This window comes from Mus musculus, chromosome 13, assembly GCF_000001635.26.
Source record: "Mus musculus strain C57BL/6J chromosome 13, GRCm38.p6 C57BL/6J".
NCBI classification, from domain to species: Eukaryota; Metazoa; Chordata; class Mammalia; order Rodentia; family Muridae; genus Mus; species Mus musculus.
In genome coordinates, this window is record NC_000079.6 from 17563636 (window position 1) to 17581495 (window position 17860).

Below are 17860 nucleotides of genomic sequence, written 5' to 3' on the forward strand. Positions count from 1 at the left end.
CACTCGAGCACCAGGATGCCTTGCCAGCAGAGTCTCCCGAAACCCGCAAGGGCCCACACAGGATTCCCCATGAGATCCTAAGACCTCTGGTGAGTGGAACACAGTGTCTGCCCCAATCCAATCACGCTGAACCTGAGACTGAGGTAAATAGGGAAGCAGACTACCCAGCCTGACCTGGGGCACAAGTCCCTTCCGGTCCACTCGAGCACCGGGGTGCCTTGCCACCAGAGTCTCCCCACACCCGCAAGGGCCCACACAGGATTCCCCACAAGATCCTTAGACCTATGGTGAGTGGAACACAACTTCTGCCAGGAGGCAGGTTCAAACACCAGATATCTGGGCACCTTCCCTGCAAGAAGAGAGAGGTAGCCTCCCAGGTCTGCTTATAGAGGCTAACAGAGTCACCTGAGGAACAAGCTCTAACCAGAGACAACTATAACAGCTAGCTTCAGAGATTACCAGATGGCAAAAGGCAAACGTAAGAATCCTACTAACAAAAATCAAAACCACTCACCATCATCAGAACACAGCACTCCCACCCCACCTAGTCCTGGGCACCCCAACACAACCGAAAATCTAGACCCAGATTTAAAAACATTTCTCATGATGATGGTAGAGAACATCAAGAAGGACTTAAATAACTCACTTAAAGAAATACAGGAGAGCACTGCTAAAGAGTTACAGGTCCTTAAAGAAAAACAGGAAAACACAACCAAACAGTTAGAAGTCCTTAAAGAAAAACAGGAAAACACATCAAACAAGTGATGGAAATGAACAAAACCATACTAGAACTAAAAAGGGAAGTAGACACAATAAAGAAAACCCAAAGCAAGGCAACACTGGAGATAGAAACCCTAGGAAAGAGATCCGGAACCATAGATGCGAGCATCAGCAACAGAATACAAGAAATGGAAGAGAGAATCTCAGGTGCAGAAGATTCCATAGAGAACATCAGCACAACAATAAAAGAAAATACAAAATGCAAAAGGATCCTAACTCGAAACATCCAGGAAATCCAGGACACGATGAGAAGACCAAACCTACGGATAATAGGAGTTGCTGAGAATTAAGATTTTCAACTTAAAGGGCCAGCAAATATCTTCAACAAAATAATAGAAGAAAAATCCCAAACATAAAGAAAGAGATGCCCATGATCATACAAGAAGCCTACAGAACTCCAAATAGACTGGACCAGAAAAGAAATTCCTCCAGACACATAATAATCAGAACAACAAATGCACTAAATAAAGATAGAATATTAAAAGCAGTAAGGGAGAAAGGTAAAGTAACATATAAAGGCAGGCCTATCAGAATTACAGCAGACTTTTCACCAGAGACTATGAAAGCCAGAAGAGCCTGGACAGATGTTATACAGACACTAAGAGATCACAAATGCCAGCCCAGGCTACTATACCCGGCCAAACTCTCAATTACCATAGATGGAGAAACCAAAGTATTCCACGACAAAACCAAATTCACCCATTATCTTTCCAAGAATTCAGCCCTTCAAAGGATAATAACATTAAAAAAACAATACAAGGACAGAAATCACGCCCTAGAACAAGCAAGAAAGTAATCCCTCAATGAACCAAAAAGAAGACTGCCACAAGAAAAGAATGCCAACTCTAACACCAAAAATAAAAGGAAGCAACAATTACTTTTCCTTAATATCTCTTAATATCAATGGACTCAATTCCCCAATAAAAAGACATAGACTAACAGAATGGCTACACAAACAGGACCCAACATTCTGCTGCTTACAGGAAACCCATCTCAGGGAAAAAGACAGACACTACCTCAGAGTGAAAGGCTGGAAAACAATTTTCCAAGCAAATGGTATGAAGAAACAAACTGGAGTAGCCATTCTAATATTGGAAAAAATCGACTTCCAACCCAAAGTTATCAAAAAAGACAAGGAGGGACACTTCATACTCATCAAAGGCAAAATCCTCCAAGAGGAACTCTCAATTCTGAATATCTACGCTCCAAATGCAAGGGCAGCCACATTCATTAAAGACACTTTAATAAAGCTCAAAGCACACATTGCACCTCACACAATAATAGTGGGAGACTTCAACACACCATTTTCATCAATGGACAGATCATGGAAACAGAAACTAAACAGGGACACAGTGAAACTAACAGAAGTTATGAAACAAATGGGCCTGAGATATATCTACAGAACATTTTATCCTAAAACAAAAGGATATACCTTCTTCTCAGCACCTCACGGGACCTTCTCCAAAATTGACCATATAATTGGACATAAAACAGGCCTCAACAGATACAAAAATATTGAAATTGTCCCATGCATCCTATCAGGCACCATGGGATAAGGCTGATCTTCAATAACAACATAAATAATGGAAAGCCAACTTTCACATGGAAACTGAATAACACTCTTCTCAATGATACCTTGGTCAAGGATGGAATAAAGAAAGAAATTAAAGACTTTTTAGAGTTTAATGAAAATGAAGCCACAACATACCCAAACCTATGGGACACAATGAAGGCATTTCTAAGAGGGAAACTCATAGCTCTGAGTGCCTCCAAGAAGAAACTGGAGAGAGCACACACTAGCAGCTTGACAACACATCTAAAGAGGAGTAGACTGCAGGAAATAATCAAACTCAGGGGTGAAATCAACCAATTGGAAACAAGAAGAACTATTCAAAGAATTAACCAAACAAGGTGTTGGTTCTTTGAGAAAATCAACAAGATAGATAAACCCTTAGCTAGACTCACTAGAGGGCACAGGGACAAAATCCTAATTAACAAAATCAGAAATGTAAAGGGAGACATAACAACAGATCCTGAAGAAATCCAAAACACCATCAGATCCTTCTACAAAGGGCTATACTCAACAAAACTGGAAAACCTGGATGAAATGGACAAATTTCTGGACAGATACCAGGTACCAAAGTTAAATCAGGATCAAGTTAACGATCTAAAGAGTCCCAAATCCCCTAAAGAAATAGAAGCAGTTATTAATAGTCTCCCAGCCCAAAAAAAAAGCCCAGGACCAGACAGGTTTAGTGCAGAGTTCTATCAGACCTTCAAAGAAGATCTAATTCCAGTTCTGCACAAACTATGTCACAAAATAGAAGTAGAAGGTACTCTACCCAACTCATTTTATGAAGCCACAATTACTCTGATACCTAAACCACAGAAAGATCCAACAAAGATAGAGAACTTCAAACCAATTTCTCTTATGAATATCGATGCAAAAATACTCAATAAAATCCTCGTGAACCAAATCCAAGAAGACATTAAAGCAATCATCCATCCTGACCAAGTAGGCTTTATTCCAGGGATGCAGGGATGGTTTAATATACAAAAATCCATCAATGTAATCCATTATATGAACAAACTCAAAGACAAAAACCACATGATCATCTCATTAGATGCAGAAAAAGCATTTGACAAGATCCAACACCCATTCATGATAAAAGTCTTGGAAAGATCAGGAATTCAAGGCCCATACCTAAACATGATAAAAGCAATCTACAGCAAACCAGTAGCCAACATCAAAGTAAATGGTGAGAAGCTGGAAGCAATCCCACTAAAATCAGGGACTAGACAAGGCTTCCCACTTTCTCCCTACCTCTTCAACATAGTACTTGAAGTATTAGCCAGAGCAATTCGACAACAAAAGGAGATCAAGGGGATACAAATTGGTAAAGAGGAAGTCAAAATATCACTTTTTGCAGATGATATGACAGTATATATAAGTGACCCTAAAAATTCCACCAGAGAACTCCTAAACCTGATAAACAGCTTCGGTGAAGTAGCTGGATATAAAATTAACTCAAACAAGTCAATGGCCTTTCTCTACACAAAGAATAAACAGGATGAGAAAGAAATTAGGGAAACAACACCCTTCTCAATAGTCACAAATAATATAAAATATCTTGGCCTGACTCTAAATAAGGAAGTGAAAGATCTGTATGATAAGAACTTCAAGTCTCTCAAGAAAGAATTTAAAGACCTCAGAAGATGGAAAGATCTCCCATGCTCATGGATTGGGAGGATTAACATTGTAAAAATGGCTATCTTGCCAAAAGCAATCTACAGATTCAATGCAATCCCCATCAAAATTCCAACTCATTTCTTCAACGAATTAGAAAGAGCAATCTGCAAATTCATCTGGAATAACAAAAAACCTAGGATAGCAAAAACTCTTCTCAAGGATAAAAGAAGCTCTGGTGGAATCACCATGCCTTACCTAAAGCTTTACTACAGAGCAATTGTGATAAAAACTGCATGGTACTGGTATAGAGACAGACAAGTAGACCAATGGAATAGAATTGAAGACCCAGAAATGAACCCACACATCTATGGTCACTTGATCTTCGACAAGGTAGCTAAAACCATCCAGTGGAAGAAAGACAGCATTTTCAACAAATGGTGCGGGCACAACTGGTTGTTATCAAGTAGAAGAATGCGAATCGATCCATACTTTTCTCCTTGTACTAAGGTCAAATCTAAGTGGATCAAGGAACTTCACATAAAACCAGAGACACTGAAACTTATAGAGGAGAAAGTGGGGAAAAGCCTTGAAGATATGGGCACAGGAGAAAAAATCCTGAATAGAACAGCAATGGCTTGTGCTGTAAGATTGAGAATTGACAAATGGGACCTCATGAAACTCCAAAGCTTCTGCAAGTCAAAAGACACCGTCAATAAGACAAAAAGACCACCAACAGATTGGGAAAGGAGCTTTACCTATCCTAAATCAGATAGGGGACTAATATCCAACATATATAAAGAACTCAAGAAGGTGGACTTCAGAAAATCAAATAACCCCATTAAGAAATGGGGCTCACAACTGAACAAAGAATTCTCACCTGAGGAATACCGAATGGCAGAGAAGCACCTGAAAAAATGTTCAACATCCTTAATCATCAGGGAAATGTAAATCAAAACAACCCTGAGATTCCACCTCACACCAGTCAGAATGGCTAAGATCAAAAATTCAGTTGACAGCAGATGCTGGCGAGAATGTGGAGAAAGAGGAACACTCCTCCATTGTTGGTGGGATTGCAGGCTTGTACAACCACTCTGGAAATCAGTCTGGCGGTTCCTCAGAAAATTGGACATAGTACTACCGGAGGATCCAGCAATACCTCTCCTGGGCATATATCCAGAAGATGTTCCAACCGGTAAGAAGGACACATGCTCCACTCTGTTCATAGCAGCCTTATTTATAATAGCCAGAAGCTGGAAAGAACCCAGATGCCCCTCAACAGAGGAATGGATACAGAAAATGTGGTACATTTACACAATGGAGTACTACTCAGCTATTAAAAGGAATGAATTTATGAAATTCCTAGCCAAATGGATGGACCTGGAGAGCATCATCCTGAGTGAGGTAACACACTCACAAAGGAACTCACACAATATGTACTCACTGATAAGTGGATATTGGCCCAAAACCTAGGATACCGAAGATATAAGATACAATTTGCTAAACACATGAAACTCAAGAAGAATGAAGACTGAAGTGTGGACACTATGCCCCTCCTTAGAATTGGGAACAAAACACCCATGGAAGGAGTTACAGAGACAAAGTTTGGAGCTGAGACGAAAGGATGGACCATGTAGAGACTGCCATATCCAGGGATCCACCCCATAATCAGCTTCCAAACGCTGACACCATTGCATACACTAGCAAGATTTTATCGAAAGGACCCAGATGTAGCTGTCTCTTGTGAGACTATGCCAGGGCCTAGCAAACACAGAAGTGGATGCTCACAGTCAGCTATTGGATGGATCACAGGGCTCCCAATGGAGGAGCTAGAGAAAGTACCCAAGGAGCTAAAGGGATCTGCAACCATATAGGTGGAACAACATTATGAATTAACCAGTACCCCGGAGCTCTTGACTCTAGCTGCATATGTATCAAAAGATGGCCTAGTCGGCCATCACTGGAAAGAGAGGCCCATTGGACACGCAAACTGTATATGCCCCAGTACAGGGGAACACCAGGGCCAAAAAAATGGGAATGGGTGTGTAGAGAAGTGGGGGGGAGGGTATGGGCGACTTTTGGGATAGCATTGGAAATGTAATTGAGGAAAATATGTAATAAAAAATATTTTAAAAAATAAATAAAAAATACTACATTGACAGAGGTAACCCAAATAACACAAATGGCACATGTTCTCTCTTGCATATATTTCCTAGCTCCAAATCTTCAGATGTGAGTATACAACCTGGAGTAACCACAGCCAAGAAAATAAAATGCTACCATGTCAAGGAGGGCACTAGAGAGAGGAACATAGCATAAGAGTAATATAAAAGGGGAAATGAGGAATTAGTTGGGGAAGCTCATAAGTGGGTCAAGAGGAAAGAGAGAAAGGACTAAAAGCATGAATAAGGATGTTGAAAAAGCCATAGGATTCATAATTTTATTTACCTAAAATCACATTAAATGTGTGTGTGTGTGTGTGTGTGTGTGTGTGTGTGTGTGTGTGTGTATGTGCAGTTATGTGAAAGAGGTTATGAGGAAGAAGAGCAAATAAGGAAAGTCAACTAAAGTATTATTAAAGTGACAATGAAATGTGCTGCTTGTAAGCTAATTAGAAAATAATCTTTAGAAATGACCAGGCATAGTACACACTGTGTAGCTACACTGTCAGAATGCAGTACAGTTCACCAATGGCACCACAGACATCTTCACCTCCATAGTTTTCACTCATTTTAGCACTTGGGTAAAAACTGATAGGTCCCAAATATTTCCACTTCTTCCCAACTTGAGTTCAGTGTTTTTAAATAAAGGCACTCACAATAATGACATCTTTACCAAATGAGAGACCAGGGATTGAACAAAGACAGATATGTCCATTCTCTGTTCTCTCAATGAACAAAAAGAAAATCAATCCCTTCATTATTTAAAGGAAGGTTTATATACATTTTTTTCTGTGACTAAAACAGAAGTTCAAAGGTCCTTGTATCTTAAGACATTAAAACCTCATAGTTGCTTTGAATTGAATATAAGATTTAAAGGATGTCACTCTGCCTCAGTTTATCTGAGTCCTGCAGTGATTTCTCTAGAATTAACTAAAGAAATGTACCTCAGAGGAGGAACACCTGCTGTAAGTGACTGCCAAACTGTTTGGTTTAAAATGGGTGTCTTTTACCTTTATCTGCTAGGCTTTCATACTATGCTTTTGTATTATGTCAATCACATTCATATTTACCCCAAAAGTCATTGCTCATATCTAACCCAACATATTTTGGACACCTATATTCATTTAGAAATTCTGCAACACACTATCAATGGAGAGAAACCGTAGTATTAAACAATTCAGAATATAGTACATATGGCAAGTGAGACAAAACTGTATCCATCACTTTAAGTAATAAATTTTCAAATACATGACTACCTAAAATATTCTAGATGAAAAGGATCTTCTATGTATATTTACTAAGCACAGGCAGAAATGGACATCTATCATCTAATCAGCCATACTCTTTCATGAAAGAAAATTTCCAAGTCACACAAAGCTGACTTAGAATAGTAGTCTGAATCATAAAAAAAATCAAAGTTTATCACATGATATTAATAAAAAGTTTGCTCTTTTTCATACAATCCTATTGACACTTAAGTTTCAGCTCATTTATACTAATCACACTTACATTGTACTTTAAAAAGTCATTCTCAACCAGACCAGTGGCCAATATGGCTCACACACCACAGCCTGCTTGCCTCCCAGTAGGTTTGCAATAACCAAACATAAAGAGTCCAGCTGACATGGAACCCCCTTACCAGCTCCACTTTCCTTCAAGTCTACTTTCCCAACCAGACCAGATCAGCAGCCTTGATACCCTCCCACACCCTGTTGCCTGCCGCCTTGAAGAGGGTCTGCTATAATCAAGGACACAGCCTGAAAACCTCCCAGGAAGTCCACAGTAACCAGGGAAACAGGAGGCCTGCTCTAACCAGAGACACAAGAGACCCACCCTAACTAGAGACAGCACTGCCTACCCCCAAGGAGACCAGCTTTAACCCATGTCACAGAGCTCTACCTGCCTCCAAGGATACCACAAGCCCTGGATACCCTAACACACGTAAAAAGCAAGATAATAACCTAAAATCCCATCTAATGAAATCGATAGAGGCCTTTAAAGATAATATGGAGAACTCCCTTAAAGAAATATGGGAAAAGACAAACAGGAAGAAGTTCTTAAAAAGGAAACAAATAAATCCCTTAAAGAAATACAGGAAAATACAATTAAATGGGTAAAGGAATTAAACAAAATGGTCCAAGAATTAAAAACAGAAATAAGAGAAAATACAAAAGGAGGTAACACTGAAGATAGACAACTTAGGAAAGATATCAGGAGCTACAGATGCAAGTATTACCAACAGAGTAAAAGAGATAAAAGAGAGAATCTCAGGCTTAGAAGATACCATAGAAAATACTGACACATGGTTCAAAGAAAATACAAAATATAAAAAGCTCCTAACCCAAAATATCCAGGAATTCAAGGCACAATTAAAAGATCAAACCTAAGAATAATACGAATAAAAGAAGATGAAGAATCCTGTTCAGAGGGCCAGAAAATATCTTCAACAAAGTCATAGAAGAAAGCTTCCCTAACCTAAAGAAATAGATGGCCATAAATGTACAAGAAGCCTACAAAATACCAAACACATTGGACCAGAAAAGAAAATCCTCTTGACATATAATAATCAAAACACTAAATGAACAGAACAAAGAAAGAATATTAAAAGATGTAAGAAAAAAAAAGGCCAAGTAACATATAAAGGCAGATCTATCAGAACTACACCAGTTTTTTAACAGAGACTTTAAAACTCTAAAACATTCTGCACAGATGTCATCCAGATGCTAAGAGAAGAATAATGTCAGTCCAGAATAATATACTTAGCAAAATTCTCAGTCACCATAAATTAAAAAACACAAGATATCCCATGAAAAAAAAACAAATTTAAATAGTATCTTTCTACTAATCCAGCCATATAAAAGATACTGGAAAGAAATCTCCAACACAAGGAGGGTAACTACATCCAAGAAAACACAAGAAACTAAACATTTCGCAACCCAAAAGAAGAGAGTCATTCATTCATAATACCATCTCAAGCAACAACAAAAAACAAAAACAAAAACAAACAGAAAGTAACAATCATGTGTCTTTAACATCTCTCAACATCAATTGATTCAATTCCTCAATAAAAAGACACAGGCTAACAGATTGGATATGGAGCCAGGATCCAGCATTTTGGTGCATAACGAAACACACCTTAGTGACAAAGACAGATACTACCTCAGAGTAAAAGGCTGGAAAAAAGTGTTCCTAGCAAATAGTCCCAAGAAACAAGCTGGAGTTGCCTTTCTAATATTCAATAAAATAAACTTTAACCAAAAATTATTAAATGAAATAAAGAACATTTCATATTCATCAAAGGAAAAATCCACCAAAAGGAAGTCTCAGTTCTGAACATCTATGCTTCAAATGCAAGGGCACCCACATTCATAAAAGAAACTTTACTAAAGCTCAAAACACACATTGAACCTCACACAATAATAGTGGCAGACTTCAAGACCCCACTCTCACCAACAGACAGGTAGTAGAAACCAGATACTAAACAGAGACACAATGAAACTAACAGAAATTATGAACCAAATGGATTTAACAGATATGTACAGAACATCTCACCCCAAAACAAGAGAATATACCATCTTCTCAGTATTCATGGAACCTTCTCCAAAATTGACCATATAATCAGACATAAAACAAGCATAAACAGATACAAGAACATTGGAATAATCCCATGCATTCTACCACACCACCTTGGACTAAGGCTATTGTTTCTTCAATAACAAGAAAAACAACAGAAAGCCCATATACTCATGGAAATTGAACAACTTTCTGCTCAATGATAACTTGGTCAGGGAAGACATAAAGAAAGAAACCACAGAGTTTATAGAGTTCAATGAAAATGAATACACATCATATCCAAACTTATGGGACACAATGAAAGCAGTGATAAGAGGAAATTCAATAGCACTAAGTGTCTTCATAAAGAAATTGGAGAGATCCCATACAAGCAACTTAACATTACTCCTGAAAGCCTTAGAAAAGAAAGAAGCAAACACACCTAAGAGGAGTAGACTACACAGAAAATAGTCAAACTCGGGGCTAAAATCAACCAGTTAGAAACAAAAAGAATGATACAACAATTCAACCAAACCAAGAGCTGCTTCTTTGAGACAATCAACAAGATAGATAAATCCCTAGCCAACTAAAGAGAACAAGAACAGTATCCAAATTAACAAAATCAGAAATGAGGAGAGGTAATAACAACAGAACCTGAGGAAATTCAAAATATCATCAGAACCTACTACAAAAGTCTACACTCTATAAAACTGGAAAATCTAAAGGAAATGGATGATTCTTTAGACAGAAACCATGTACCAAAGTTAAATAAAGATCAGGCAAACTATTTAAATGGTCTATAACCCCTAAGGAAATAGAAATATTCATCAAAAACCTGCCATCCAAAATAAGCACAGGGCCAGATGAAGTTAGTGCAGTATTCCGCCAGATTCAAAGAAAAGCTAATACTTCTTAAACTAGTCCACAAAATAGAAAAAGCAGGAACACTACCTAATTCATTCTATGAAACCACAGTTACTCTGATACCTAAACTACACAAAGAACCAACAAAGAAAGAGAACTTCAGAACAATCTCACTTATTAATATAAATGCAAAAGTACTCAATAAAATTCTCACAAACCAAATCCAAGAATACATTGAGACCATCATTCACCATGATCAAGTAGGCTTCATCCTAGGGATACAGGGATGAAAATCCATCAGTGTAATACACTACATAAACAAACTCGAGGGGGAAAAACAAAAATCATGATCATCAACACCCCTTCATATTAAAAGTCCTGTAGAGATCAATAATTCATGGCACACACCTAAACATGGTAAAAATCAGTATATATAGCAAACCAATAGACAACATCAAATTAAATGGAGAGAAACTAGAAGCAATCTCACTAAAATCCGGGACAAGACAAGGATGCCCACTCTCCCCATATCTACTCAGTATACCACTTGAAGTTCTAGCTAGAGCAATTAGACAACAAAAGGATATCAAGGGGATACAAATTGGAAAGGAAGAAGTCAAAGTATCACTATTTGCATATAATATGATAGTATATATAAAAGTGACTCCCAAAATTCCACCAGAGAACTACTAGAGCTGATAAACATCTTCAACAAAGTGTCAAGATATAAAATTATCTGAAGCAAATCAGTAGCCTTCCTTTATATAAATGATACACAGGCTGAGAAAAAAATAGGAAATAAACAACACCCTTAACAATAGCCACAAATAGTATAAAATATCTTAGTGAAGCTCTTACCAAGCAAGTGAAAGATCTATACAACAAGAACTTCAAATGCCTGAAAAAAAGAAACTGAAGAAAACCTAAGAAGGTGGAAAGATCTCCCACACTCACGAAATGGTAAGATTAACAAAGTGAAAATGGATATCTTACCAAAAGCAATCTACATATTCAATGTAATCCCCATCAAAATTCCAACACAATTCTTCACAGACATGGAAATAGCAATTATCAACTTCATATGGAAAAACAAAAACCCAGAATCACCAAAACAATTCTCAACAATAAAAGAACTTCTAGGGGGAATCACCATTCCTGACCTCAAGCTGTACACAGAGCAATAGTGATAAAAACTGCATGGTTTTGGTACAGAGACAGACAGGCTGATCAATGGAATAGAATTGAAGACCCAGGCCGAGCAGTGGTAGCACATGCCTTTAATCCCAGCACTTGGGAGGTAAAGGCAGGCAGATTTCTGAGTTTGAGGCCAGCCTGGTCTACAGCGTGAGTTCCAGGATAGCCAAGGCTATACAGAGAAACCCTGTCTTGAGAACAAACACAAGAAAGAAAGAAAGAAAGAAAGAAAGAAAGAAAGAAAGAAAGAAAGAAAGAAAGAAAGAAAGGAAGGAAGGAAGGAAGGAAGGAAGGAAGGAAGGAAGGAAGGAAGGAAGGAAGGAAGGGAAAAAAAAAAGAATTGAAGACCCAGAAATAAACTTATGGACAAAAATACAAAGAACTCAAGAAGTTAACCTCCAAAAAAACCAAATAATCTAATTCTAAAATGGGGTACAGAGCTAAACAGAGAATTCAAAACCAAGGAATTTCAAATGGACAAGAAGCCCTTAAAGAAATGTTCAAAGTCCTTAGTGATTAGTGAAATGCAAATCAAAACAGACCCTTAGATTCTACCACACACCAATTGGAATGGCTAAGATCAAAAACTCAGGTGACAGCCCATGCTGGCAAAGATGTAGAGAAAGAGGAGCACTCCTTCATTGTGGGATTGCAAACTGGTACAACCATTCTAGAAATCAATCTGGCAGTTCCTTAGAAAATTACAAATAGTTTTACCTGAAAACCCAGCTATGTGTACAGCTTGAGGTGAGGAATGGTGATTCCCCCTAGAAGTTCTTTTATTGTTGAGAATTGCTTTGGGCATGTACCCAAAAGATGTTCCACCATACTACAAGGACACATGTTCCACCATGTTTATAGCAGCCTTATTTGTAATATCCAGAAGCTGGAAACAACCCATATGTCCCTCAACAGAAGAATAGATACAGAAAATGTGGTTCATTTACATTAAAAATGAGGACATCATGAATTTTTCAGGCAAATGAATGGAACTAGAAAATGAAATAAGCAGAAAGGCCCAAATGAGGAGACTTCAATCCACTTAGAAGGGGGAAGGAAATAATCACTGGAGGCAGAAGAAGGGAATGACCTTGGTGTGAGCAGGGAGGTGGAGGGGAAAAGGGGAACAGGATTAAACATGGGAAGGCAGGAGAGAAATCCAAAGGGCCAAGAAAATGAATGGAAACAAGCAGCCTCGAGAGGAGGGAGGTAAGGGACCCTCTAGAAAGTATCAGAGACCCAGGCAGTGAGAGACCCTTAGGATTCAATGGGGTGATCTTAGCTAAAATGCTCAACATTAGGGAAAGGGAACTGGAAAAGCCAACCTCCAGTAGACAGACAGGGCCTCAAGTGGAGGGACAGGTTACTAACTCACAGTCAAAACTTCTGACCCACAAATGTTCCTGTGTAAGAACTGCTGGAACAAAAATGGAGAATCAACTGAAGGCATGGTGGCCCAATGACCTGTGTACCTTTGGGTCCATCTCATAGAGGAGAGACACCAAGGCCTGACACAATTACTGATGCTATGGAGTGCTTACAGAGAGGAGCCTGGCATGGCTGTCCTCTGAGAAGTCCTACCTACAGCTGACTAAGACTGAAGCAGATACTTACACCCAACCATTGGACTGAAGTCAGGGACCCAATGGTTGAATTAGGGGAAGGATTGAAGAAGCTGTAATGGAGAGTGACCCCATAGGAAGACCAGCAGTCTCAACTAACCCAGGCCCCAGGGAGCTCCCAGAGATGAGCCACCAATCAGGAGGCATACACCGGCTGGTTTGAGGTCCATGGCACATATCTAGCAGAGGTCTGCCTGGTCTGGCCTCAGTGGGAGATGCACTTAATTCTCAGGAAACTTGAGGCCTCAGGAGAGGGGTTGGTCTAGTGAGGGGGAAGCACCCTCTTGGAGGCAAGGTGGAGGAGGAATAAAATGAGGAACTGTGGGAGGGGGGACTGAAAGTGGGGGCTAGAATGTAAATAAATAACATAATTAATGTTTTAAAAAGTCATTCTCTTTCCCTGGTTTCTTTCTAAAATTAATTCTAGCTTAACTTGGTGAGACAAATTATGGAAAATATGAGAAATAAATAAGAATAATCTAAGGATACCTACCTCAGGTCCTGTGATGTGCATTAGACCAGACATAGCAGAAGCAATAGCATCATAACCTGCTCTGTGAGACATGGGCCCTGTCTGGCCATATCCTGCAACAAGAAGAACAAGCATTCAGTCCCACATGGGTGTGACAGTGTGCTAAAACCATTCACCTCAAAACACCTGCAGCACTCTCCCTGTTATCTGTGTGGCCCTGGGTGGAAGCAGTAAGACTTAACCATATATTATGGTAAGCAAAAGCCTTCTGAGTTGCTGACCTCATTCTGCCCTCAGGAGTGTTTTGTTTGGCCTTTAGAATAATTTGAAATGATTTTATTTAGTTGGCAACAATTTTTAAAAAATAAAAAATAGCACATAAGACATAATTTCTGGCTTTTCTTTAAAAGTCAGAAAAAATAAGACAGGCATGGTAGTGCGCCCCTTTAATCCCAGCACTTGAGAGGCAAAGGCAGGTGGATCTGAGTTCAAGGCCAGCCTGGTCTACAGAGTTCCAGGACAGCCAGACCTACACAGAGAAACCTTATCTTGAAAAAAAAGAAAAAAGGTTGGGGGGGGGGAGTCAGAAATATATTCAATGTTAGCCCATATTCTCTCATGGAAGCAGAGCAAGTTGAGTAAAAGCCCCCCCCCCCTGCAGTGGGGTTCACTCTCTCTCCTTAGGCCTCCGCCTCATCACTGATTAAACTTATTCCAAGCCCTCACTAGACACGACCCACTCTTCTTCTATGTGACAGTACAAAAGTGAAGCAAAATGTATTGACCTAGATTAGGTTTGTGGATTTCTCAACTAAGCAAACAAGTTACAAGCGATGAATTTTAAAGCTGGACATATTTTAGGAATGGTGGTGCAGTATGTATGCAATTCTAGCCCTCAGGAAATTGAGAACGGAGGAGCAAGAGATTGAGGCTAGCCTGAACTACATTGCTAGACCCTCTCTTAAAAGAAAAACTATCACTGGAAAGAAAAGAAAAATAGAAGGACTTACTTACAGATGGGAATACGGTAGTCACTTTATTTTTGAAGGGAGAAAAAAAGCAATAGTCATATATAAAACAATTTCACAACTTGCCAGTGTCATTTTAGGTGCTGCCTTTTTATTTAATTTTCTTTCTGATTTTTTTTATTGGATATTTTCTTTATTTACATTTCAAATGGAATCTCAGGGTTGTTTTGATTTACATTTCCCTGATGATTGAGGATGTTGAACATTTCTCTAGGTGCTTCTCAGCCATTCTACGTTCCTCAGTTGAGAATTCTTTGTTTAGCCCTGTACCCCATTTTTAATAGGGTTATTTTATTCTCAGGAGTCCACCTTCTTGAGTTCCTTGTATATATTGGATGTTAGCCCTCTACCAGATGTAGATGTACCAGACTGGTAAAGACCTTTTCCCAATCTGTTGGGTTTTGTTAGGAAGGGAAAACAAAAATCATGAGAACATGAGGGATCTTTTGTCCTCCTTTTTTATTCTGTCTTAGTGCTTATTGTTTAATCCTAAAGGTTTTATCAGCTGTGGGGTTCCAACTCCAAATCCCATTTCTTACCGAGAAAGTGGAGAGCTTTGCTGTCATAGGTATGCTCTGCTTCATAAATATGTAGAAAGGTGCTCCTGGGGCAGTTGCTTCACTGCGGAGCACCCCTGTTTCAGTCCCTCACTTGCTCCAGTCCACTGATGGAATATCTCCTTAGCAAAAAGACCTCCCTTAATGTCCATTTATAGAAATCAGCCTACATCACATTTTTCTTTCCCTTTATGCTATTTGAGTTTATAGCATTTATCCTCAAAGATGGGTAGTACACTGGTTCATTGATGAGTTGTCCCCTCCATGCTGAAATGTGACCTGTATGGATATTTTCACTCTGACTGACTGCTATATCCTCAGATTCTATTGTCATGTTTGATGACATTTAGTAGAAGAATAAATACTTGACATTTAGTAGAAGAATAAATACTTGTTACTCAAAAACAATCATTTTTTATCATAATTAATCTATAATCATAATTAATCTATAAGGTGAACAAAGAAGCAAAGATGTGTTTATATGAGCCAATCAACAGTTAATCTACCCAGACATGTTTGCTACCAAAAATAGTCTCTATTAGAAATAAAATCCTCATATGAATAAAAAATTTTAAATCCACATATGAGACATGAAGTTATATAAAGATATTATTAAAATAATTAAAATTTTAAAGATATTTTTCTCTTTGCTTGTTTGTTTTTCTGGATCTATAGCCCAACCTTGAACTCTAGACCTTCCTGCCTCAACTCTCCCATGAATACTGGGATTATGAGTGTGTACCAACAGACTTGGTTGACATCCCTTATCACTGATGACAGAAAAATGTGCCCTGTGTCTCCTTGTGTTTTATTATTCAAATTTTGAAACAAAAAGAGAGCAAATTTGTAATAAACCTATCATCTAATTTCAATTATCATTTATTTATAGACAATCTTTCCAGAATATTTATCTTCCAGCTACTCCTGCTATCTTCCAAGTACTGCTACTATGACTACTACAGTTACAAAAAAAATGCAATTTAAAAGAAAAACTTGAATGACCTGCTTCAGGTAAAAAGTTTTTTCCCTCAATTTCAAAAGCAAAGCTTATAATTTCTAAACAATTACTCTTTAAATATTTTTAAAGACAAAAAGGGACAACGAAGGGATCATAGTAATAAAAGAAGTAAAGTTAGCAGTCACCATGCAGGCACCTGGAAAGTCCTTCCGAGCTTTAGTGAATGGATGTTCAGGAGCTACTCTGCGTCTGTAAGTACACTAGACTAGGCTTGCAGTTCTCACAGCAATGTTTTCCAAGCCACAGGTAATTCCCAGCGCAGAACAGCATCCTGGAGCAGAGCTAAGCTGCTGGCACACAGAAGGTCACTGTGCTTGGTAAACCACCTTGAGCTCATCAGGAGTCCCAAGAAGGATGAGGTTTCAAAGCACTCAATATGTGCATCTAGCCAGGATTCCGGATCCCTCAAGTGAGATAAACTGAGCTGTCTCTATCACCATCAGCAGGACTCTAAATCAACTCTTCTAAATAAGCTTCCAGAGAAATATGCTCAGGAGAAAATCAGCTGCTAAATAAAAGCACATCATGACTGTTGCCTTGTACTATAAATTCTCTTTTTGTTCAGCTTATAACATGAGTGAAGCACAAATACGCTAAACTTTAAATTGCAACTTCCAAAGTAAAGAAATATGTAAATGCTTTCAGTAGAGATAGAAGGCACAATAAAAAGAGAGTAAACTTCATAGCTGAAAAATATCCGTATTCAAATTATGATACTGCCAACTATTAAATCTTCAATAATTCATTTAATTCCTGTGATCCTCAATGATAATACTAACATTTATCTCACATTTACTACAAAATTCAACTTGACTGCATAGCAAAAGCAAAGTGAATTTTATATTGAGCATTAAATGTACATTAATCAATATATACATATTAGTCAACACACTAAGAATACATTAGCTTACATTCTTCCATATAATATTTATAATATCATAAGAAAAGATACGTTGAGGTATGTCAAAGTATTGAGACTAGAAATCTCAAGTATTAAAAATAAGTTGTCTAACATCCATTAAAATGGAAAACTTTTTACAGTTGGAACACTGCTCAGTAGACAGAAGAATGTGGTAATAATAATATTGTATAGTAAAACTGGGTATGGTAGCGCACATCTTTAATACCAGCATTTGGGAGACAAAGAGGTAGGCCAATCTCTGTAAGTTTGAGGCTATCCTGGTCTACAAGTGAGTTCCTGAATAGCCAAGGCTACATAGGGAGACCCTGTCTCTAAATAAATAAATAAATAAATAAATAAATATGCATGTGTGTATATATGCATGTGTTTGTAAGCAAAAAAAACATTCTGTCTTCTCACCTAATACTTAACTATTTATATGATATTAATAATACCAACAATTTTGAGAACTGTGTTTACAATTAGATTTATCTGTTAGTAATGTGAAAATGAATTATCTGTT

The 17860-nt window shown here is 38.2% G+C and overlaps 1 protein-coding gene across 2 annotated transcripts in view; it reads right to left on the minus strand.

Moving 5' to 3' along the window:
- Sugct (succinyl-CoA glutarate-CoA transferase) overlaps positions 1 to 17860 on the minus strand; it is an 837324-nt gene that overhangs the window by 706164 nt on the left and 113300 nt on the right. For both annotated transcript variants that reach the window (NM_138654.3, XM_011244290.3), the window contains exon 7: positions 13855 to 13946. In NM_138654.3, coding sequence (NP_619595.3) covers positions 13855 to 13946 — 92 coding nt within the window. The remainder of the gene's footprint in view (positions 1 to 13854; positions 13947 to 17860) is intronic.